General features: G+C 57.0%; 1 protein-coding gene across 1 annotated transcript; it reads right to left on the bottom strand.

Moving 5' to 3' along the window:
* Window positions 1-3,356: 3,356 nt before the first annotated feature.
* On the bottom strand, window positions 3,357-22,349 carry HIP1R (huntingtin interacting protein 1 related). The gene is made up of 32 exons (XM_075718435.1): window positions 22,257-22,349; window positions 17,038-17,101; window positions 16,468-16,610; window positions 16,074-16,130; window positions 15,732-15,812; window positions 15,528-15,604; window positions 15,161-15,222; window positions 13,887-14,027; window positions 13,373-13,430; window positions 13,199-13,274; window positions 12,833-12,970; window positions 12,684-12,742; window positions 12,541-12,613; window positions 11,982-12,165; window positions 11,819-11,907; window positions 10,659-10,775; window positions 10,103-10,204; window positions 9,664-9,858; window positions 9,262-9,409; window positions 8,853-8,939; window positions 8,434-8,541; window positions 7,920-8,056; window positions 7,011-7,121; window positions 6,850-6,908; window positions 6,497-6,527; window positions 6,306-6,368; window positions 5,737-5,837; window positions 5,013-5,118; window positions 4,065-4,188; window positions 3,827-3,888; window positions 3,473-3,661; window positions 3,357-3,380 (listed from the first exon to the last, which is right to left on the bottom strand). Exons 1-32 carry the CDS (start codon window positions 22,347-22,349, stop codon window positions 3,357-3,359), a joined length of 3,159 nt encoding a protein of 1,052 aa, XP_075574550.1.
* Between the last annotated feature and the right edge of the window lie 806 nt (window positions 22,350-23,155).

Raw genomic sequence — 23,155 nt, 5'->3', positions numbered from 1 at the left:
GGCCACGGTGGCTGCTGTACCTTGAGCAATGTTGTCACTCAATGTGGCAGCAGCCACCTGAGGGACACGGCTGGGTAACCCTCTCCCAGCTGCCGTAGCCAAGAGGTTCTCCATTGCTTCATGGAGAGGCTGAGAAGGATGTAAACCTTTGGGTTGGAGAAGATCTTGACGTAACATGCGGGATTAGCTGCTTGCCTTGCCCAGTAAAACCAGTATTAACACCAAAGCCTTTTCATGTGGAATGCACTTTATATATACAGTTGGTTGGAAAATGAGTGTTGTTGCTTGCTACACTGCCCGTAGTAGCTGCTCATAAACCTGTAAGGTCTGTTTTGTGACATGTAACTGTGGAAATCTTACGTCATCATGAGACTGCTATGGAACTAAAATAAATAATATCTTATAAATGTTTTCTTGATACAGCAACTTACAGTTCTAGTTAACTGCTTTATAGTCTATTGTTAATCATAGGAACTAAGAGCCATGGAGTTTACTGTGGCTTGTATGAAAGTTGATTGTAATCGGTTTTGAGGGGGAGGGGGTGGCACAAGGAATTGGATGTAAATTTTGATTCTAGGCTTTTTTTTTTTTTTTTTCCAAAGGGACCCTCACAAATCTCCTCTTAAATACCAGGGAGCTGTGTTTGTCCTGTTGCAGGCATCCTCGCTCAGCTCTGAATGCTTTAGGCTTCCCATTTCACTGATGCATCCAAGTTGCACCAAGAGGTGCAGTGACACTTGGCCCTGCAGATATTCCCAGGTAAGCGCAAAAGAAACAAAATCCACATTTCTTGCAGGCGTGTGCCAATGGTCCTGATGAGCAGCTGCGAGGCTGCAGGTAATGGCTGCCCTGGCTGGAAGGCAGCGCTGACCTTGCACCCATGCTGCTGCGGCTGGATTGCTTTTTATTTATTTAAGCTACTTATGTTCAGTAAGGCTGCCAGTCACTCTGGTCACCAGTGAGAGCCATGTTGTGATTGTATGCAGCAGAAATTAATGTGCTACGCTGCCCTGGGGAGCTGCTCATGCTGGGCAGGGCATGGGTCTTGCCTTAGTGCTGCAGCTGTGTTGATGGACAACTGCATAAATACAGACCTATACACATGTATGTGCATAAATATGTGTGTGTATGTGTATATATATATATGAAATATGCAAACATGCATATGTATAAAAATACACATTTTATATATAGGCACACACAGAGCCATACACAACAACCCATACACACATAAATATAGCTACACATATATAGACATGACTCATATATATATATATATAGAATCATAGAATCGTTTAGGTTGGAAAAGGCCTTTAAGATCATCCAGTCCAACCATTAACCTAACATTAGCAAGTCCACCACTAAACCAATTAAGGGGAGAGTAGACTAAACCATGTCCCAAAGTGCCACGTCTACCCATTTTTTGAACACTCCCAGGGATGGTGACTCCACCACCTCCCTGGGCAGCCTGTTCCAATGCTTGACTATCCTTTCCGTGAAGAAATTTTTCCTAATATCCAATCTAAACCTCCCCTGGCACAGCTTGAGCCCATTTCCTCTCGTCCTGTCACTAACTACATGGGAGAGGAGCCCAACACCCACCTCCCTGCCCCCTCCTTTCAGGCAGTTGTAGAATGATAAGGTCTCCCCTCAGCCTCCTCTTCTCCAGGCTGAACACCCCCAGCTCCCTCAGCCGCTCCCCACCAGCCCTGTGCTCCAGACCCTTCCCCAGCTCCGCTGCCCTTCTCTGGACATGCTCCAGCACCTCAATGTCCTTCTTGTACTGAGGATCCCAAAACTGGACACAGTACTCCAGGTGTGGCCTCACCAGTGCTGAGTACAGGGGGACAATCACCTCCCTGTACAATCATATTTATGTGTGTATATATGCATATCTATACAATCATATATGTAGCTATATAATTCTGCACACATATACCTAGCTACATATAGACACGACGTGCTATAGCTATGTATATCTATATCTACAGCAATACATATCTGTAGATCTAGCTATACGTGTATAGAGCTAGATAGTTGTGGCTATACAAATAATACATATGTATGTACACAGAGGGAAAAAAGCACAATACACACAATATGTGGTTTGATACATAGCTATATCTATATAGCTAGGTAGCTATAGAACAAGATATATATTTGTGTGTAGATCTGTATAGATACACAGGTATAAGTACATACAAACATATATCCATATATGTATATGTGTGTGTACACACATATAGTGGTATATATGCATATATATATATAACACCACATACACCACCACCCCCCTCAGTGGGTGCAGGGCCATGTCACTCATTGGTGTCCCCACACACCCACCCTGCCCCGGTGCTTTAGCCAGTTCTGTCGAGGCACTTTATTGCCTTTTGCTGCCCCCGGATTCAGGGCCAGCTTGCTTCAGCCAGCAGAGCCCCGTGCCACGGCCCCGGCACTGGCATCAGCCCCTCTTCCCCACTGACAAGCTGACCAGGCACCGCAACACATATTTTAAATATTGCTTCTTTAATAATCTACATCGTGGCAGTAGCTCCAAGGGAGGACACGGCTGACAGGATTTTTTTTCTTCCGCCCCCGTGTCTCTCCACATCAGTAATTCCTTAATGCTGCAGACTTCTCTATCCCCCGGCTCCCACAGGCCACGGTTAGATTTAATTCTGCTAATTATCTTAAATATAAAACATAATGCAACTGATCCCCTGACGTTGCTGTAGTAATAAAAAATAGAAGAAGAAAAAAAAAGTTTGTATCCTTATTGCCAGTGTGTGTCAGTAACTGCTTTTTCCCTTACAAAAGCCTTGCTCCTCGTGCCAGTTAAGGTTAACGTCTCCCTCACTGTTGAGGGCCGATCCCACGCTGAAACAAAGTCAAATTATTCCTCAGGCTGAAAAAGGAGAATTTAAAAAAAATGGTTGCAAGAAAAGCCCAAGTTTCCTACTTTAAAAACAGTTCACAGTTCTTTGAAAGGGTCTGAGCAGTACAGTAGAGAGCTACATTTACTGAAAACTTCTAGTGCTGATAAAGTTTTAAAAAAAAAAAAAAAAAAAAAATAACCCAAACAAACCCCAAATTAAATTCAGACCAGGAGAGCCGGTTGGCAGGCCAGGAGGAGGAGGGCATCCTGCACCGCCCAGGGAGCTGGCAGGAGCACCCCTGCGCCACGGATAGGAATCAAGTGAAGGAAAAAAAAAAAAAAAATTGTTTTTAAAAAAACATCCAGTTTTCCAGGCCGGATGGTGAGGAGACCCCTGCGCACAAAGGCACGCCAGCGCGAAGGCAACATGATCTGTTGAAAACACAGCCAGCCCCCACTAGAATTTTGCACCGTGAGGCGGTTATGGGCCGGCGTCTCGCTCGGGCTGAAACGAGAAGGGGATAAAGCGAAATGTCAGTCACTCGTGCCGTGAATGCATCCCCCGTCCCGTGTATATTTAGCCCCTGGGGACCCTACCTCCCCGTGGCCGGGCTTCTGGGCCAAGGGGGGCTTCTTGAGGATGCCTCGTCTGGGGGCCGGCGCCGGCTTCGCCTCCCCGTCCTCCACCGCGTCGTAGGTCCCAGCCAGGGCGTAGTGCTGCTTCCTCAGCTCGCCCAGGCGCACCCGCTCGCCTTCCAGACGCTTCTCCAGCTCCAGCACCTTCACCTGCGCCCAAACAGCCGTCCTGGGCCCTGCGATCCCCGCCATCCCCAGCGCCGTGCTGGAGGGGGGCAGAAGAAGGGACTCCCCCCCCCACCCTTGCACCGGTCCGGATTAGGACCTCAGCCTGGCCCAAGGGTGGCAGTGCCAAATCCACCCTCATGGACGTACCTGTGTTTCCATCTCTTCCTTCTTCAGCTTGATGAGGGACATGCCTGAAAAGTCCATGGTGTCTGTGGGGAAAAGCAGGGGGGGGGTCTTTGCTGAGCGCACCCCTTGCAGAGGACCCTCACGTGCCAAAGCAGTGCCAACGGGGCACCTTGGGGTGTTCACTAGGCCAGAAAGGGATTTCGGGTGGGTTTTTTTTTTTTTTTTCCTCCCCTTTCTTCATAAAAAAAAAAAATCTCACCTTTCTCCTCTATTTGCTCTTGCCCCGACTTGGTGGAAGCCACCACGTTGGCCGCCATCTCGTTGACGTTGCGCGAGCACTCCTGGAGCCGGCCCAGGTTCCTGCTGCTCTTCTCCGCTTTCACCTGCAAAGAGCACGGGGACGGCTGCGGGCGCCCGCCACGGCACCTCCGCACCGGCCCAGGGGAGCCCCCAGGCAGCCATGTTCTGTGTGAGACCAGAGCCACCGATCACGCCATGTCAGAACGGTCCTCGGGCATGAAAACCCGGGGTTGAAAAGGACGGACGGACAGATGGACAGCTGTTTATTCTTGATGAGCCCATCACGGCCAGACAAGGTGACCCCTGCGAGGCCCTTCAGCCCCAGGACACCAAACCAGCTCTACTCCCACCTCAGCCAAGCACACATGGATAAGCAGCATCAGCGAAGACAGAGCTATTTTTTTTTTTTTCCTTAACCATGCTCTTAGTTTTAAAACCATCTGCTGTACAAAGCAGTATGGGTTGTCCTCCTCCCCCCTGAACCTGCATCCCCATTTGCTCATTGAAACCTCTACACATGGCTTTCACCCACACCAGCAGAAAAGGTGGCAAGGACTAAAATCCATCATTCTCAATGCTGGCTCCTGCAGTTGCTTATTCGGGGTCTCTCCTTAGTTATTAACATTTTCTTTACATAATCGGCTTGACAGGAAGAAGACGGGAGGTTTTACACGTCTTCATTTCTGAGGCAAGCCCTGCTACGTGTGGGAATATTAACGCAGGTGAAGACACATGGATTAAAATCACAGACTGACTTGAAAATAGTAAGAGCTTCCCTTCCTCCCTGCTCTGGTGGACAGGATGGCCGCACACTGCTGCCCAAAAGCATCCATGGGCCAACACCGTGGGAACAAAATGACTTAAAACTTGACGAGGCACGTGCAGATGTTCCTGCTGGGATGCTCACCTTGGAGGCAGCCACCAGCTGGGCCGTGCTGGCGGCGATTTCGTGGGAGCAGACGATCAGTTCTTCGTATTTGCCCGTATGCAGGACAACTCTGTCTGCTGACTCCCTGCATTACAGATCAGAAGGGAGATCGTATCAGAGATACTTGCTGTGCACTACGAAGCAAGTGCAGGTTATTTACCTCCTGCTATACCCTTAGAAATCAGCATCAGACCTCTGAACCAGCAGCCTTGCCTGTAATTATTTAAAGCTCATTTACATGCAACGTCTCAAAGCCCAGATCCAGAAGTTTTGGATGGGTGTAAAATATCAACGGACACAAGATTGTGCTTCCATCATGAAGTGGATGAGATTTTTAAAGCTTTGTCCAAAAAAGCCCCCACATTTCCTGCACTGGCACAGGGATACCCTGCCCTGATCCCAACCACCCCATCCATGACCATCAGAGCAGCAACCAGGACGTGGAGTACATGATTGCAGCAACTTTCACATTTTGCAAACCGGGAGGAACTGGCAGTCCTTATTTTGGTGACCATGTGGTCTGACCCAGGCTACGATGCTCTATAAGGAATTAGCAATAATGCTCCATGCAGACTCGGCAGCGAGACAGTTTGGGTTATCGGGCGATGGAGAAGTGTGGGCCAGCCCCAGGCACAGCACACAGAGCCATGCCTGGAGAGGAGCCTCCAGCAGCGGCCGTGGGAGAGGTCCCAGGGGTACCTACACGAGCTGCGTGGCTCCCCAGCCCACCGCCTTGGAGGCAGAGATCAGCCCTTCGGTCCATCGCGAGTTCTTGGCGTAAAACTCCTGAGTTGTTGCTGCCCCCTGTTGTTATGAGAATATTATGGCTTGTATTAACTTGTTTCTAATACACAACAATATATAAATCCGTAAGTCCATAAAAAATATCCATATAAAATATAAAAATATATAAATTCATCTATAAAAACATCAATCAAGGGATTGGCAGCATTTCTCTATCCTTCAGGCTGCTCTTACTGGCCTGCTTAAACACAGATTGAGAAAACTAACTTTGGAGCCCCAAGTCTGCACATTTGGTCTGGGTTTAACACACACGTTTAGGCTGTCACCTTTAGATGGACAAGGCTTTGCAAAGGTGACAGCAACGTCTGTAGAGAGCACAGGGCTGAGCAGCCCATCTCCAGCAAGTGAGACTGCCAGGGTACCGCTAACACGGGAAACCACAAAATTCAGCTGGTATTTCTGCAAATTGTGGGAAATGCTCCCGTATTTCATGTTGGTCCAGAGAGATGAGTGTAGGGGAGGACTTACCCGGCCACTTTCGACTATCTCCTTCTGTAGGTTCGTAGATGTCATTACAAGAAGTCTAATAGCCTGGAATGAAGAAAACCAGGTTTTGGTGTTTGATGGGGATTTTATAGAGAAGGATTGATGCTGCTGATGGTGGCAAGTTACAGTTTTGCAGACTCTTGATGCCCCAGCTAGGTTTCTGCAGTACTGACCTTCATTAGGTCCGTGCAGGAGTTCAGAATCCTGTAGGGAAACAAGAGAAAAGTGTTCAGCATCCTCTGACGCCACATCCAGGAAAGCAGGCTTTGGCCTCAGTTAGAAAACAGGTCTTTTTTAGAGACCGGCCAGCCTGCAGGTTATTTCTATGCAGCCCACAAAGCAGCCGTGAACAATTGGCTTAAACGTGCAAGATGTCCACCCTCCTAAAGAGAATTTCATGCTCAGCATCAGGATGATGCAGCACCGGGTTGCACGTGCAGTTTTGGAATAAAGCACAGCCCAGCAGGGAATGGGCACGGGACAGAAACCTGACCATGGCTGTCACACGCCAGCCCTCAAAACTCACCGCTCATTCACTTCAAGCTTAACACCAGAGCTCTTGTTTCTGGCCTGGCTCATCATCTCCTGTTGGGAAACAGAAGAGGAAGAGTTGGACACCACGTTGCTGTGACGGCGAGCAGGGTGGAGGAGGAATGGACACTGCTGCCCTGAGGCACCCCGTCTCACCTCTATCCGCCTGACAGCATCCTCAATCGCCTCTGAGGTGGAGGCCATCTCCTTCTCAACCATGTCCCCCAGCTCTTCCTGCTTGATGTCTAAGCTCTTGGGCCTTAGCTCCTGCCGGAGGAGGCAGCAGCCGCCAGGAGTTTTTAGGCAGAGGGAGAGAAAGGAATATTTGTAAGGAATAACACCAAACCAAGGTATCCAACTCCTTTTTTTTCCCCCTAAATAAATAAACCCGCAGGAGCTGCATTCTGCAGACTGCCAGGGTGGAGGCACACGTGCCACCAACTTGCAGCAAACATGGCACAGGGACCTCAGAGGTAGGAAACGCCCCAAATCAAGGTGACAAAAGTCAATCACAGGAGCAGTTTCGGCAGGGCAGGGCTCCAGAGGGCTCTGGAGAGCTGACAGCCTTTGAATTAACAGCAGTTTAATGGAAAAGAATAATGGGGGCTTCACGAGAAGAAGTATCTGAAAGTTGGGAAGGCTAATTCTGCAGGGGTTACTGGGCTGAAAGACTTCAGCTGATCTGAGGGTGACTGTCTCTGTGCACCACCAGGAAGGGTCTTGGCGCTCAGAAGCTGAGATGGCTCAAGAAAAGCACCGGAACCCGGGGGTACAGGGAACAAGCCACCCCAAAGTGCTCACTCCAACCCAGTGTCTCCAATTTCAGCTCTGGACAACGGGGAAAGCCATAGTTTGATTTTTTTTTAAAAAAAAAAAAAAAAAAGCTGTCCATTGAGGTGCAGCCAGAAGGCTGCGAGCAAACAACCCACCTTGACAAACAGAGGCAACGTGCTTCTGCATTAACTGCCTGCTTTGATTTTTCCTTTAGGAAATACCAATGCCAGTAAATAACCCACCCTGCCAGCCCCGGGCAAGAAGGTGGGTGCGCTGGGCTCCGTCTCCTACCTGGGCCAGCTGCAGGACCCCCCGCAGCGCCTGCCGCACGTCCCCCAGCTCGGCATGCCCCAGTGTCTGCTTGTCCTTCAGCTTGCCCAGGTAATCCAGGCTCTGCTGCCCGCAGTCCCGACACGTCTCCATCAGCCCTGGGGAGAGGACGGGTCGGCGCCGGGCCCCTTGCAGGGCAGGCATCCCCCATCCCAGCCCTGCCACCCTCCTCTTCCTCTTCCCCTTGGCTGCAGAGATGACGCTGAGCATCTGAGGCATCCAGCAAATTTCTTCCCGAAGAGCATGAATTGGTTTCCAGGAGCAAAGCAATGTTCCTGGCCAAGGAAGGGGCACCGGAGGGGAGGGAATACTGGGAAGGGAAGCACAGGATGCTGGGGGGACTGTGCTGCCCCCAGGGAAGATCTGCTCCATATCCAGCCCCCGGAGGAGGGGGCTTTGGCACGGCCACCCCAAAAACAAGCCCCAAAAGCAAAAAAAAACCCTAACACCCGCCATGTCCAGACATGGCACTCACGGTCAGCGTGGTCAGTGGGAGCCAGGTGGGACGTGGCGCTGCCGTTCACGATGGTGTCGGCCGTCAGGTGTGCGAAGAGAGCCAGAGCCCCCACCAGCCCCGCGGCATCTGCCAGCAAGAGGATGCGGTCAGGTGCTGCCAGCACAGGGCACCACTTGCCATGTCCTGGGGGCTGCGGCCCATCCTTGAAGGCACTCAAGGATCAGTACAAGAGCTTGGAGAGGTCAGGATTGACCCCCTCCAGCTTGCAGGCTGCTCCTGGAACGAGCTCATGGGAATCCACCAACTCCCCCCACCATGTCCCTCCATCACCAGGGCATTGCGCTCTTGCCGATGGCCCCGAAGCAGCTGCCAGCTGCTGGATGTATAAAAGTAAAAGCAAGATGCAAGCAATGCCGCTGGTCCCCAGCCCCAGGTACCTGCCATGGAGGCCACGTACTGCGCGTGCCCGTTCTCCAGGGCGTCCGTGGACTCCAGCGCCGCCTGCGCCCGGCTGAGCAGGTAATCTGCAATGAATTCAGCTTCGTTAGCACCGTCAGGCTGCCAAGTGTCTGAACGAGCACGAGTGCTGACCCCACGAGGCACCACTGAGCGGAAGCCAAGACAGCTCAGGTCCTCACGGCCCTGGCTGGGGAACAGCACAAAAATCTGAGCAAAACAGTGCGGAGATGAGAGCTAAAAATTCACTCCCGGGAAGTCTGACCCCAACGTCCTTGGGCGTGATGATTGGTAGGAAAAAATGCCTGGAGGAAGCTGAGATGCAATGTTATCTGTCTTGGAGGGAGAAGGGACTGCGGGTTGCAGCCCCCATGGTTGAGCGGGACGTACCTGGGGAGCTGGTGCAGCGGACGTGCAGCGGGTCGTCCAGCTTGGCCACCGCGTCACGGAGGATGTTCTCCGCCTCCCGCACCGTCTCCTGCAGGATGCCGAACTGCTCATCCAGCAGCTTCTGCTGCAGGTTCTGCTCCTGGTTGCTCTGCGGGGCAGGAGGAACAGGGGAGTGGCACAACTGGGACACAGGACTCCTGTCACTGCGGCCCCATCACCAGCGTACCCCTCGAGAGCCCCTTCGCAGGATTAGACCCAAGCATCCCATTATTGCTGGTGCAAGTCATATCCTACGGCTACATCGGCAATGGCTCAGCTGAGGCCCCCGACTGCTCAGCACCCCCCAAACACGTCTCGCCCAGGCGAGTAGAGGGGCAGTGGGGTCTCCACACAGCACCATACCTTCTCCAGGAGCCTGCCCTGTAGCTCACGGATCTCCCTCGTGGCCCTGTCTGCCTCCTGGCTCAGCTGCAGCTCCTTCTCCTCGACGAGGCCACGCGTGGAGAGCAGCTCGCACTCCTTCTCGCTCACCGACCGCCTCAGCACCTCCTTCTCAGCGTGCAGGGCCTCCACCTGGGCGCTGAGCTCCGCGCCTGCCTGCCAGCGGGGCCAGGAGACGCCCGTCACTCACCCATCACCGTGTCGCGAGCCCAATGGTTACGCAGGGAGTCAGCTGAGGACATGCCCAGCTCATAACACCGATAGGGTAGACCCGCATTCAGCCCCATGACGGCTCCCTGGGCTGCTGTTTGCACCGCTGGCTCGGTGGCAGGCGTGCCGTCTTGCACAACAGGGATTTGTGATGGGGATTTGGGCGCATCCTGTGCCCCCGGCCTTGTACCTGCTTGGCGTGGCTGAGCGAGCGCTGTGCCTGGTCCAGCTCGTCCCGCCGGGCGTCCAGCTCCTGCCGCAGCTGCTCCATCTGCACGCTCTGGTCCTCCAGCTGCAACCGCACACCCGTGCCAGGGGCTCAGCCGCTGCAAACATGCGCTGGCCCTGCTCGGCACCAGCGCAGGGCCAGGACAGCGGGAACGAGCCTGGCCGTGTTTTGCAGGAAGGGTTTTCAGGATATTGGGGGGGTCGTTTCCCCAGGGCAGGAATTTTGAGAGCAGCCTCCAGCTTGGGCCCCAGAGAATGAAAGCACCCAAACCCATCAATTTGCATTGTGGCATTTTCTTGGGGGAAGAAAGGGCAGATTTGGGCAAGAGGGAATGAAGGACGCATTAAATAACACCCTCCTGAGGAGCCAGAGCAACTCTTTCCCTGATCAGGGACCAACACCAACAACCACCCCTACCCCTTGCACCCAAATTGCGCACAGCCACCATGTTTCCCAGGCTGGGAAGGGTTCGGTGCCGGGTCAGCGGGGAACTGGAGTCAGGTCCACGCTGGCTCACCTTCATCTCAGCCTCCCGCTTGACCTGCTCCACCTGAAACGCCAGCTGCTCCTTGACGCGCGCCACCTCCTCCTGGCTCTGCTGCGTGACCGTCAGCTGCTTGGCGGTGTCAGCGTTCTGCACGGGGACACGGGGATTACCGGGCATTCAGAAGACAGACCCTTGCCGCTGCCGTGGTTGTTCTGCCCAAGTTCTGGCTAGGGGGGTAGCTTGGAGATGCCTTTTTCACAGCATCCAAAACACTGACCATCACAGAATCATAGAATCATTTAGGTTGGAAAAGACCTTTAAGATCATCCAGTCCAACCATTAACCTAACACTACCAAGTCCACCACTAAACCAGTTAAGGGGAGAGTAGCAATTTCCTGTTTCCTGGCTTGGTGGCTGCATTATTTTTAATGAAAGTAAAAACTAGGAATCATTAAGATTGGAAACAATCTCTAAGATCATCAGTCCAGCCATCAACCCAGCACCACCATGCCCACTAAACCATGTCCCCAGATGCCACGTCTGCCCGTTTTTTGAACACTTCCAGGGATGGTGACTCCACCACCTCCCTGGGCAGCCTGTTCCAATGCTTGACTACCCCTTCTGTGAAGAAATTTTTCCTAATATCCAATCTAAACCTCCCCTGGCGCAGCTTGAGCCCATCTCCTTTTGTCCTATCGCTAACTACATGGGAGAGGAGCCCAACACCCACCTCACTGCACCCTCCTTTCAGGCAGTTGTAGAATGATAAGGTCTCCCCTCAGCCTCCTCTTCTCCAGGCTGAACAACCCCAGTTCCCTCAGCTGCTCCTCATAAGAGCTGTGCTCCAGAACCCTTCCCCAGCTTCGTTGCCCTTCTCTGGACACGCTCCAGCACCTCAATATCCTTCTTGTATTGAGGGGCCCAAAACTGGACACAGTATTCCAGGTGTGGCCTCACCAGTGCCAAGTACAGGGGGACAATCACCTCCCTGCTCCTGCTGGCCATGCTATTCCTGATACATTGGTGGATATGAATGCCAGGGGTGCCCCCCACCCAGTGCTCAGAGGTCCCTGGGTGCAGGATGATGGGACCAACACTGGGTGGGGCTGGGCATGCGCGAGCCACACTGGCAGTGGTGCAGGGATGCAGGCAGCAGCGGGTCCCTGCCTGGCGCAGGCAGCAGCGTTACCTTCCTCAGGAGCTCGGCGTGCGTGTTGATGAGCTCGCTGTGCTTCTCCTTCAGCTTCGCGTAGCGGATCTCGGTGGCGCTGGCTTTCTCTGGACAGGGTGAGAACGCATCAGCAACCGTGGCATGGGTGTCCTGAGGCCAACGGGTGCTGTAGGGCACCTACTTTCCGCTTCGGCACAGAGACGCTGGGACCTGTCGCTGTCCTGCTTCGCCCTCTGCAGCCTCTCCAGCTCATCCCGCAGCTGCTCGTTGTCCACCAGTGCCTTCTGCTTCTGCTTGCGCTGCTCCTCCACTTCGCCCTCCAGGCTGTTCACTTGCGCCTTGAGCTGCGTGATGTACCGCTGTGCCTGCGGAACACCAGCAGGCACTCGGGCACTGCCCTGCACCGATGCCAGCAATGACTCTGCCCTCCGCAATGTCCCTATCCAGGTGCCCGGCTGCCATTTGGGCAAAGCAGCCGTGAGATGCACAGGAAAGCTCTCCCCTCGGCCCCTGCAGTCACTCTGTCCCTGCTGCAAGCAGCAGGTCCGGGACAGCAAGGGAGAAGTCTCACGCGTCCCCACCCCATATCCATCAGGACTCAGGTCCTGGCACTGGGAGAAGCCCCAAAACGTAGTGCTGGGTGCAAGGACCCTGGTTCCTGCTGCATCCTGTCGAGGTTTCCACGCTACAGCACCAAAAACCACCCCCCTCTCCCACACTGCTCTCAGGCCAGGCTTTACCTCCAGTTTAATCTTCTCCATCTCCGCATGGAGCATGTCCACCTCCTTCTTCAGACTCTCGATCTGCGCATCCCTGCGGAGAGAGGCAGGTTGGTCCCATGCAGCAGCAGCCGCCCTCCCTCCACCACCGTGGACGTCCATACCTGTCGTCCCGAATGCCGTTGGGTGGCCCGAAGGTTTGCTCAAATATATCCGAGGTGATCTGGGGAAGACAGAGGGTGCTGAGCTGAGCCAGGCTGCAGGTGCCTGTCCCCCCCACCCCAGGGTCCTCATCCCATTCCTGTGCCCCCACCTGCGGCTCCGTGGTGGAAACCGTGCTGATCTCAATGAGGTTCTCCGGTTCCTCGTCCTCGGGGGCTTCCTCAGGGATGACGACCACTGGCTTTACATGCTCGGCCAGCGCGGATGCCCGCAAGAAGTTCGGGGGGCTCTGCAAGGACAAGAAGTTGTGGTGGCATCGCCTGCGGTTTCAGGAACCGCTGCGGGCAGACCACCGAGGGAAGGGAGGCAGCCATCCCTGTGCTGCGGAATGTGCTGGTGGGTCCCTCTGCAGCATCCCCAGACACTGAACCCATCTGGGGGGACACCCCCGTCCACCCTGAACCCACAAGCTCTCCAAAGCATCACACACGAGCACCACACCAAAATCTTGCTGTACCTCTGGCAGCCGAGGGATCTGGATGAGCCGCTTGAAATACAGCATGTCGGACGCTTTCTTAAAGAAGTTTTTGAGGCTGGAGGGGGGGGAAAGAAAAACTGCTCTCAGGGGAGGCAGGGAGGGGGCTTGGCAGGAGGGAGGGGATCCCACCGCCCCACCTCGGCCCTGGGTTACCTGCGAAACTGCTCGTGGAAACGGTCTCGGTGGCCCTGCAGCGTGTCGGACGGTAGACCTGCGGCAATGGGGGGGACAGCCGTGACTGATCCAGGGCTGCAAATTTATTCATACGTGCCCGGATCCATCCGGCTACAAAAGCCAGCCGGTAAAGGCCAGGTGGGAGCGGGATGGGAGGGGTCAGGACCGGAGTGGGGGTTCCCCATCCCTGGCATAGGGACCAGGGACGCAGCGCAGGGAGAGGCAGGTGTGAGAACCCCGAAATACCCACACGAGGGCCCTGGCGCCGGGGGCTGGCGGGCCAAGGCACATCGGTTTGAATTCATCAAGGACAAGTCCTTCTAATTCCTTCATCTGGGATGTCTACGCGGGATGGAGCGGGTCCTTAGAGCCCGGCTGGGATACAGGGACATGGCGACGGACGCCGCCATCCACGCAAGCCCGATCCCCGAGAATCCAGCCAGAAGCCTGACCCGGGAAACGACCGGCATGGGGCACACCCCCAGGGACTCACAGGAGTGCAGCTTGAACATTAACTTGACGGCGTAATGGTAGAGGTGGCTGCAGTCCTGGATGACCTGGATGAGGGGGGCCAGGCGGCACTGCACCGCCGACATCTGTGAGACCGCCATCGAGGTGTTGAGCTGCCTGAAAACTGAAGGGTTGAGCATGGTGAGGCACCGGCACCGTGTTTGCAGAGCCGTCCTGCTCCAGGCAACGTGGCTTAATTATTAACCACGACGGACGTGGCTTTGCCAGGACACAGGGTAAATGCCGGGGTTGCTGCCCATCCTGTCCCACCAATCTGGGAGCAACTCCCCTCCATGCAAGAAAAGCACCCAAAGACGCTGTGGTGGCAGAGGGAGGGGGTGCTCCGCTCTGCCCTGGATACCCCGACCCCAAAAAGGAGGGATTTAACCCCAGGATGATGTGAAGGCAGGTCAGCTGCCCTCGGGAGCTGCTGCTGCACGATGCAGCCGGGGAAGGCGAGGGATTTTGCTCTGCTCTATTTAATTGTGGAAGGAGCTGGGAGAGGATCCCAGGGCAGGGGACAGGCCCGCCGGCACCGCAGCCTTGCCTGCCCCGGCTCGGAAACAGATCCCTTCCCTTGGCAGAAATCCAGCCAGCATATCCACCCTGCCTTCTTCCCCGCTCAGCTTTAAAGTATTTATGAATATAAATTCTCTGTATAACTGGGTCAGGAGGAGAAGCGGGAGGCTGATGGGAGCCGGGAGCACAGTCTCTCCCGCTGTGCCCTGTTTTCCAGGGCAGCTCTGTGTTTCTGACTCACGACAGGGGAAGAAACCGCTGCATTTTTAAGCCATCTAAAAATTCCTGGAGAAGGAGGTGAGAGAAGCAAACACGGGCAGGGGCCTCCAGCCCTCCCCGGAGGTACTTCAATGAGGGCAAATGAGTATTTAGAAAGAGGTACAGCCCCATCCTCTGCTTCGTGGGGATAGAAAGGATTTGGGTAACACATATGATTAATATGGTTGTACCAAAAAGAAATAAAAACTTATTTCAGAGCAGCACCGCTCTGAAAACACCACTCTTCATTGCTCAGGTGGGCTAAAACCAGCCACGTTCCTGAAATATTTTCCTACAATCGCCTCTACAGAGCATCAACAGGGGAATCCGGCTGAGAAATGACCTCAGAAATCTCATCTGAGGAGAAAGACCTGAGCCTCCAACCTCAGCCTCCAGAGCCGGAACTCCGTTCCTGACCAAAGAGCAAAACTATTGCTCAAGAGCCCCGGGGCGAGCGGGAGGGACCTGCCGCCTCCTCACCTGACTCCGACAGCTTCAGCTCGCAGTCCAGGTAGTCAAACAGCTCAACCGTCAGCTGGAAGCTGCCAAAAAAACCAAAACCCTGTCACTGGGTGGCACAGACATCCTTGCTCTGGCTGCTCATGTTTGCTGCAGGTCCCCATGCCAGCAAGGGCTCAGACTGACAAGAATTTGGTGGGTTTGTTCCCTGCATTTACACTCCTCACCACTCTGTGGGTGCAGGACGAATTGGGCACCATCCAACCGATTTATAAAACACCGATGGCTGCCCTGAACAGGAGCTGTTCCGTTAGCAGGATGCTGCCAGCAAGGTGGCACAGAGCCGGCGACCACGCGCTGGTTGCTTTGCTCCTGCCAGGACACTCACATGTTGTTCACGTCCGTCCCCGCGGTCTTTTCCAGCACCTCATCCGACACTTCGAGGCCTGGGGGAAACTCGGGATGCTTTGTAAAAGGAAAAAAAAAAAAACAAACCAGCAGTTGCTGCTATTATTTTTGCTGGTGCGACACAACCCCTGGTGAAGCCCCGTACGCCGGCACGGCAGGGTGCGGAGGCAGCAGAGTCTCTCACCTTGATGTGGAAGGAGATCTTGGTGAGGAGGAGCCGCGTGTAGATGCTCACCAGCTGCCCATACCTGTCGTGCAAATGGCCCTGCCAGAGACACAAGGGGAAAGGTGGCAAATCCAGAGGGATGCAACAGGATCTGGCAGAGCCCGTGCATGCTGGCGAACCCACGCCAGCCCTGTGGCTCTCACCCTCTTGCCCTTCACCGTGTGGGTAGCCATCACCCAGCCGAGTCAGGGGCAATGGGTTATTTCAGGCGGTGCTTTGTCCTCCCCGTGCCCACGATGCCTTTCAGCACCCACCCCAAAGGCCCTAGGAAGGCACCATCCTCCGCTTCGCCCCACTCACCCACAGGTCCCCCGTCTCTCGGATGTTGCTGCGGTACCTCTGGCAGTCCTGGAGGACCTGGCGACAAAAACAGGAGGGATGAGGCATGGTGGGGCTGGCACGGAGCTGGGCGAGCGCCCACCTGCCTGCCCTGAAGCTGAGGAAGGGGATGGATCCAGCCCCTTACGCCACTCCAGCTTTGAAGTTCAAGACCTTCAATGGCAACCAGAGGTTGGGGCTTTGCACAGGGAGGTTTCAAAAATGTGAGACAACAGAGTGCTTCACAGCCCCACGGCCTGGGAAAGGTGGCCGGGGCAGGGAAGGAAACCCACCCTCTGCGCAGAGGGGCATCGGCAAGAACCAAAAATTCCCCCCGGTGGCAATGCGGGAGGGATGTTTCAGAGGGGACACTCACGTTGGGGTGGCCGTCACGCAGGACCTTGTGCAGGACGTGGCAGAACTTCCAGCTGAGGATGGCACTGCTGGGCAGGGGCAGCCCGATGGCGTAGGACCAGAAGGTGAACGCTCCCTTCTCGTGGTGCGTCCCCAGGATGATCCCTTCCCTGCGGTCAAGGCCAACCTGACACACACCGGAGCAGGGGACAGGTGGGGCTGGGGACTATTCCTGTTCAGCTTTCATTAAAAAGGGGACACGCACCGAGCGTACCACAGGCACAGAGATCAGCGGTGCGATGCTGCACCCGCAGATAAAACCCCCATTTCTTTTTTTCCTGGTGCACCTTCCCCTGCTGCAGGGCACACCGGGGCCCTTTGCATTTTATTGCCAAAGAAATGCAATTTTATTCCACTGCCCTTTGCATTTTCACTGAGGGATGACCCTACATGATGCCATCCCCCAACCAAGCTTTGCACGGGTCTCCCGTCTCCCAAAACTCCCGTGGCTCCAGCCCCACAGGGTGAAACCCCTCCTGCCTCAGCGCTGGATCTCCTCCACACTGACCAGGCGAGCCAAGGGAAAGGATACGACGGGCATGCTTCTCCTTCACCGGTGCTTCTTGGGTATTTATGGCTTTGCTGATGCTGATGGCCTGCGAGAGGAGGAGAGAGCGGCCGTCAGCAGCAGCACGACCCTCGCGGTCCCCAACCCACAGCCCCCGAAAGCGAAGAGCTGTGGGAACAGCCTGACCACGCGGCACCTTTGGAGAATACCCTGAATTTTATAACACATTTGTCACCTTAAAGCCATTCACGACCCACCAAAATAGGCTTTTTTTATCCAGGATCAAAGCAGCCCATTAAACCCCCCCATCCCCAGCACGATCGGTTGGAGCCGGGCCACTACCGGTGCTCAGCTGCTGACGCTCCTTGCTGTCCCCGTCCCAAGTAAACAAACGGTGTTTTTGCAGCCTGAACTCAGCGCCGTGCCCAGGGACCATTAAAGCAGGACAGCGAGATGCCAAATTCCAGGGTTGTTTCTCTAATCACAAGGAGCCTTTGAACCAGGGAGCAGTGGGGGGGGGTGTTGACGGCGTTGCTGCATGCAAACAGCACGTGGGGAAAACGCAGCCCCTGAGCAAGGAGGGAGCGGTGGCTGCGATGTCCATTTCGACGGAGCAAAAATCCAGAATGATGTGATTATCAGAGGAGGATTATCTACATTTTAATGTGTTTGATCACAGCGCACTTTAAATTATGGGTTTAGTCCAAAAAAACGACCCCAGACAGGGGTTGGTCGCGTCTCCCGCCTGATGACGGGCTGCAAAACTGAGTTGCTGTGATCGATGAGGATTTTCCTCCTCCTCCCCAGGTCCCTGCAGACTCAGCTGGGCTGCGTCGCCCTCGCACAAGCGCTTGGTCTGTGCCTGTGTCTGTGAGCCCTCGGTCACCCGTGGAGGAAAAAGGTCCCAGCTGGGAAGGCAGGAAGCGGCCCCGCCACCGGCACTTATGCCGGAAGAGAAACCCGGTCCCTCCCTGCAGCCCCAACGAGCCGTAAAACCTTAAAAAAATCTCATCTCCCCTCCTGGGGAAAGCACCTGCTTCGACACAGCTGCTTGTCCAGGGGACACCTCCGAATCGAGGCACTTTCCTGCAGGAGGAGGAACCCGACGCCAGGTTATCGAGTGCTCCTGACTTATGCAAGAGGAACCTGACGCCCTGCCAAAGGGGCGACGCTGCAGGTGTCAGTGCACCAAATCCACCCCCAGGGAGCCCAAAAAGTCCCACGAGCCAGGCACGACAGCAGCCAAAACACTGTGAATGCATCCCAAAAAGTGAAACAGCCCCAAAAGACGCTGGTTTTGATTTCCTGCACTGGGGGAAGCCCCGACGTTACCCCGCCACGTGGGGCCATAAAGCAGCAGCAGAGTTAAGCCGGTGACTTGCTGTAATCCTCTTATCCCCGAAGGTTAATGAGCCTGGAGTGCCCAGGAACAGGCACTCGCAGTGCAGCCGCCTCTCCCAAAGCATCCGACACCTCCGCAGCCACCCGAAAGGCTGGAGCTGGCAGACAGGCTGCACCCTCCACCACGGATCAGCTGGCGACGAGATGTGCCCACGGGTCCTCAGGGCTGCCGGCACCCCCGGTACGACACCAAAGTGACAGTTTATTGACAGAAAGCAGGGTTTATCACGCACCAGAGAGCGACAAGCCAACGGTTTTGCAAGGCAGGGCTTGGAAACGTATCTTGCAGCGAAGAGCTGCTAAACGAGTTATTACATCTTATTGAGGTGCTTTGCATGGGGGTGGAGCGGGGCAGACATCTCCCAAACCTGGATTTTTGACTGCCCGCCGCGTGTGGGAGCAGCACGACACGCTCGTCCCAACCCATCACGCTCGTCCCAACCCATCGGCGGGAGCCGGGCTCAGCCTCGAGCCCTGCGGGCCGGGAGGAGTTGCAGCCGGAGGGGCTGACGCGCGAGATGAAGGCAAACCCCCGGGAAAGGAAACGCCATCTCCGATGTGGGATGGGAGCTCGGCTTCCCGGCGCTGCCCAGCAGAATAGGGATAGGGCTGGGACCCAGCTGGCCTGTCCCAAAACCAGGCTGCAACTCCCACTGGTTCTGGTGGTTTTATTGCGTCTACTGCCCGTAAGCTCGTTTCCAGCCTGACCAGCCAAAAGTCAGCCTGGGAGCTACCGGAGAGGCTAGTTTCATCCTTGGTGATTCAGCACAGAGGTTTCAACTGAGCCATTTTATGTCGAGCACAGAGGAGCGGACCCGTGCAGGGGCAGCCCCCAGCCCACCTGCGGCACCGCCATGACGGAGATGCCACGTCCAGCGTGGTCCCAAATAAACCACAGTGGCACCAAACCAATGCCAATCCCTCAGGGCTGCTGGCTTTTGCTGCCTCCAAACCCTGGGCTGGCCAGGATGTCCCCAAAAAAGGGGACGGTGGGAGCAGGGATGGGCACGGGGCGATGCTGCAGCCTGGGACACGCGTGCCTTCAGGATGTCCCTGCCGGCTGCCTGGCGAAGCTGGGCCGTGGAGGACGGCTCCGAAACGGGGAGATTCACCCCCACCCAGCCTCTTGGGACATCATCGGCACATCTGGAGACGGGCAGGTCCCCGTTGTCACTGCAGGTGTGCAACCAGCCTGGCCGAAACCTTCATGCCACCTGCGGATGGTTCCCCACCGCTGCCGGGGAGCGGTGCAGCCCTGGCCCCGCCAGCGGGGGGGGTCCAACCCCAAAACCTGCCTGGCAGCGGGCTGTGGGAGCCCACACGGGCGCAGCCCGAATGCCTTACTCACAGCCCTCACGTACCAAGCCAGTGACTAAAGCTGGGATCAAAGCGCCCAAATGAAGGAGCGCAGTTTACATCCACCCTTTCTTTCCAGGCTGCTTTTAATTACGGCGCGATCCTCCCCGCCCACGGCTCCCCTAAACCCCGGCATCCCGCAGGGCCGCAATCCCCACCCGGCAGGTGAACGCCGGGTCCCGGCGCGACGCCGTGGCAGGGAGTGATTTTTTGGCAGCAGGACGTCGAGCTGGAAACCTCCCCGGCCGGGTGGCGCAAGGGCTGCCAGATCAGCCGAACTGCAAACGGCTGCTCCGGAGTTCCCTTCCTAACACTTCTCCTTCCCAAATTACACCAAAAAAGCACCACTCAGCAGTCACCTACGCTGTATTCCTGGCAGCTCTGGAGCTCGTTGGATTTTTAACCTTCTAATTTAAGAAAAGCAAAAATTGGCCGCAGAAAAGGGCAAGCTTTGCCTCCTGCCAGGCTGCAGAGCAAGCGCCCGCTGCGGGATGGCGGCTTCCCACGTTCCACACGCAGCCGCTCCGAGGGGGACGTCTGCATCACCCCGACACAAGACCTCAAAAAGCATTTTCAGGGAAAGCATGTGGTCTTCACGTCACCCACAAGCATCCGGGATCACACCAGGGCCGGCAACCTCTGTCCGCACCCGCAGGCATTGCCTCGGCCTTCGCTGGGGGAAAGGAGATGGGGCGCTCGGTTTCGGCAGCATCGTTCTCCAGGCTGGTGTGACACCCTCAGCCGGCAAAGGCGCGCGGAGGGGACGTGCCACCGGCCTCCCCACGATACAAAGGCGACCGGCGGCCGTCTCTGCAGCTGCTATAATTAGACGTAAAAGGCCGATCAATGCCCGCATACTGACACTGGAACAGTTTTGCTCTCACCCAAAGCACTGCTACGGGAAGCCACGTTAGGATAAAGCTCCTTCAGGACAGTTTTTCAGCGGACACTGGAAAAAAGGTCAGTTTTGGGTGGTGGTTGCGACCGCCAGCCAGCGAGCCTCAGGTTTAGCTCTAAGAGAGAGCGACCACCCGCTCGCCCCATACGTGGCTCTGCCCAAGGCAACCCTGCGGCCACGAGCGAAGTCGCACCCATGTGGGGCACAAATCCCACCAAAAAGCCCAAAACGTCACGGAAGGGCGGAAGGCAGGGAGGAAGGACGCGCTCCCGCCCGGCCGGCACGGGCTGCCCTTCGGCGCACGAGGCAGCGCTCCCGTCGCGATTATCAGCGGTGCCCAGCGGGACGACTGAAGGAGACGTGTCCAGAAGGAACCGGAATTGCCGGTTTTCTTGTGTTGCTACCCAAACCCAACGAGCTCCGCTTCCTATCCAGCACGGCCGAGAGGCACCATGACCCCGCAAGACCCGAAATCGCCACCTGCCCTCATCGGCCCTCTCCGGGGCCAAACCAGCCCAGGGGCCGGGGAAGGACCAGCAACGCAATGGGGCAAAGGGGAAAAAGAGCTGCGATGAATTTGCAGCCTGCAAAATCAGAGGGGTCGGGGGATGCGTGCCGGCGGGGCAGTATTATTTTTGTGGGGGCACCTGGCGAGCCCGTCCCTCCGTCCGTCCCTGCCCACGCTGCTGGAGTAATTAATTTTCCATAAGCCGTACTCCAGCCCCGTCGGCGCCCAAGCATCGCCCACCCCGCGGGGGCCGCAGGAAGGGCTACGGACACCCCCGTCCAAGCCGGACACCGCGCGGCACAAACGCCTTTGGGCTTTCTTTTCACTCCGCCACCCTCCCCGGGGCCGGGCACCCCGACCCCCGCGGGGAGACCCCACGCGTGACCCAGCGCCGTGGGGGGCGACCCATCCCCGGTGCAAAACCACCCCCGGGTTTGTCGGGGCAGCCGGTGCCCCGCCGCGGGACCGGGAGCAGGAGCGGGGGGGGGATCGCGGGGATGCAGAGCCAGGCGCTCCCGGGGACGCGGGCACCGGGGGGCGGCCCCGGGCTCTTGCCTGCGGCGGGCACCGGGCTCGGCCACGCTCCCGCCGGCACGGCCAGGGCCGTAAAACTTTCCCTGTTTGCTCAGGGCCGTGTTTACCTGCCGATAAGGCCCGGGAGGGTGCGGGGCGGCGGGGGCACCGCCTGCCCGGGGCTCTGCTGCACGGCGGGGACCCGGCCACGGTGCCCGGCCCGGGAGCGGCGGGACGGGCCGGTGCCCACGCGGGACCGTCCCGGGGCCGCGGCGGGAGGAAGCGGTGGGGCGGGCGGGGGCGGAGGAGCGGGCGCCGCGCCGGTAGCGGGGACGGGCGGACAGACGGACGGACGGCGGCCGCGCCGCCCCAGCGGGGGGGTCCCCTCCTTCCCTCCCTCCCTCCCTCCGGGAAGCGCCCGCTTGCAGCGCACGGCGCTCCCCGAGGCGCTGCCCCGCGGAGCGGGGCCGGTCCCGCGGCGGCGGCACCACCACCACCACCCCCCCCCCCCCGAGCCCAGCCCGGGAACCGGAGCCGGTACCGGGGCACGGCCCCCACCGCCCTTGCCTGGCTCTTGTCGAACTGCTCCCGCTCCGCCTCCAGGCTGTGCCCGCCGCGGCGGCTCAGCACCCGCGCCGGCACGCTCTTGATGCTGTTCATGGTGGCCCGGGCACCGGGCACCACGCACCGGGCACCGCGCACCGGGCCGGCAGCCACCGGCGCCCCCGCCGGCTCCTCCCGGCCGCGCGCTGCGCCGCGCCGCGCGCGCCCGCCCGCTCGCGCGCGAGGGCGCCCCTGGCGGCCGCGCCCGGCCCCGCCCGCCCCACGCCCACCCGCGGGCAGGTGGCGACAGCGGCGGCGACAGCGGCCCGGCCCGGCCCGCCCCGCCAAGCCACCGCGCAGGGAGCCGGGTGAACCGGACACCGGCGGCCGAGGCCTCCCGCCCCGCTCCCCCGCGTGCAGAAGGCACCCGGGCCCTTCCCCACGTCGCGAAGCGCCGGCCGTGGCGCAGGAAAGGCGACGGAGACGGCGTCGGAGACGGCGCCAACCTTCCCGCTCTACCGTGGCTCCCCATTTCCCATCATTTCCCATTCCACGTCCCGTTTCTAACAGCGCAACAGCCCCCTTCACCCTCCTCTGAACCACCCCTGCGAACAGACACGCGGCACGCTGAGGAGTCTCGCAGCTTCGTTGCCGCCGGCTTCTCGGTCTTCCCCTCAGAGAAGTCCAGCAGCGCAGAGCACGGCCTCCCCTGCGGAAAGCAGGCCGTAGCTGAACGGCAGCTTTGTTTTCTTTAATAATAATTCGGTGCGAGAATACGATGGCAAAGGCACTCCCTGGAGTATTTGTAATGCTTCCAGAAACAAGGCAGCTGAGTTTGATGCGGCTTCAGTTTCGATATGAGCCTCAGAGCGTGGTAGATAATACAGTTAGTTTGTAAGTCACTTAGTGCCTTAATAAATTAA

Source organism: Pelecanus crispus, chromosome 11 (genome assembly GCF_030463565.1).
Source record: "Pelecanus crispus isolate bPelCri1 chromosome 11, bPelCri1.pri, whole genome shotgun sequence".
Taxonomy (NCBI): domain Eukaryota; kingdom Metazoa; phylum Chordata; class Aves; order Pelecaniformes; family Pelecanidae; genus Pelecanus; species Pelecanus crispus.
This window is presented reverse-complemented; position numbering and strand designations above follow the sequence as displayed.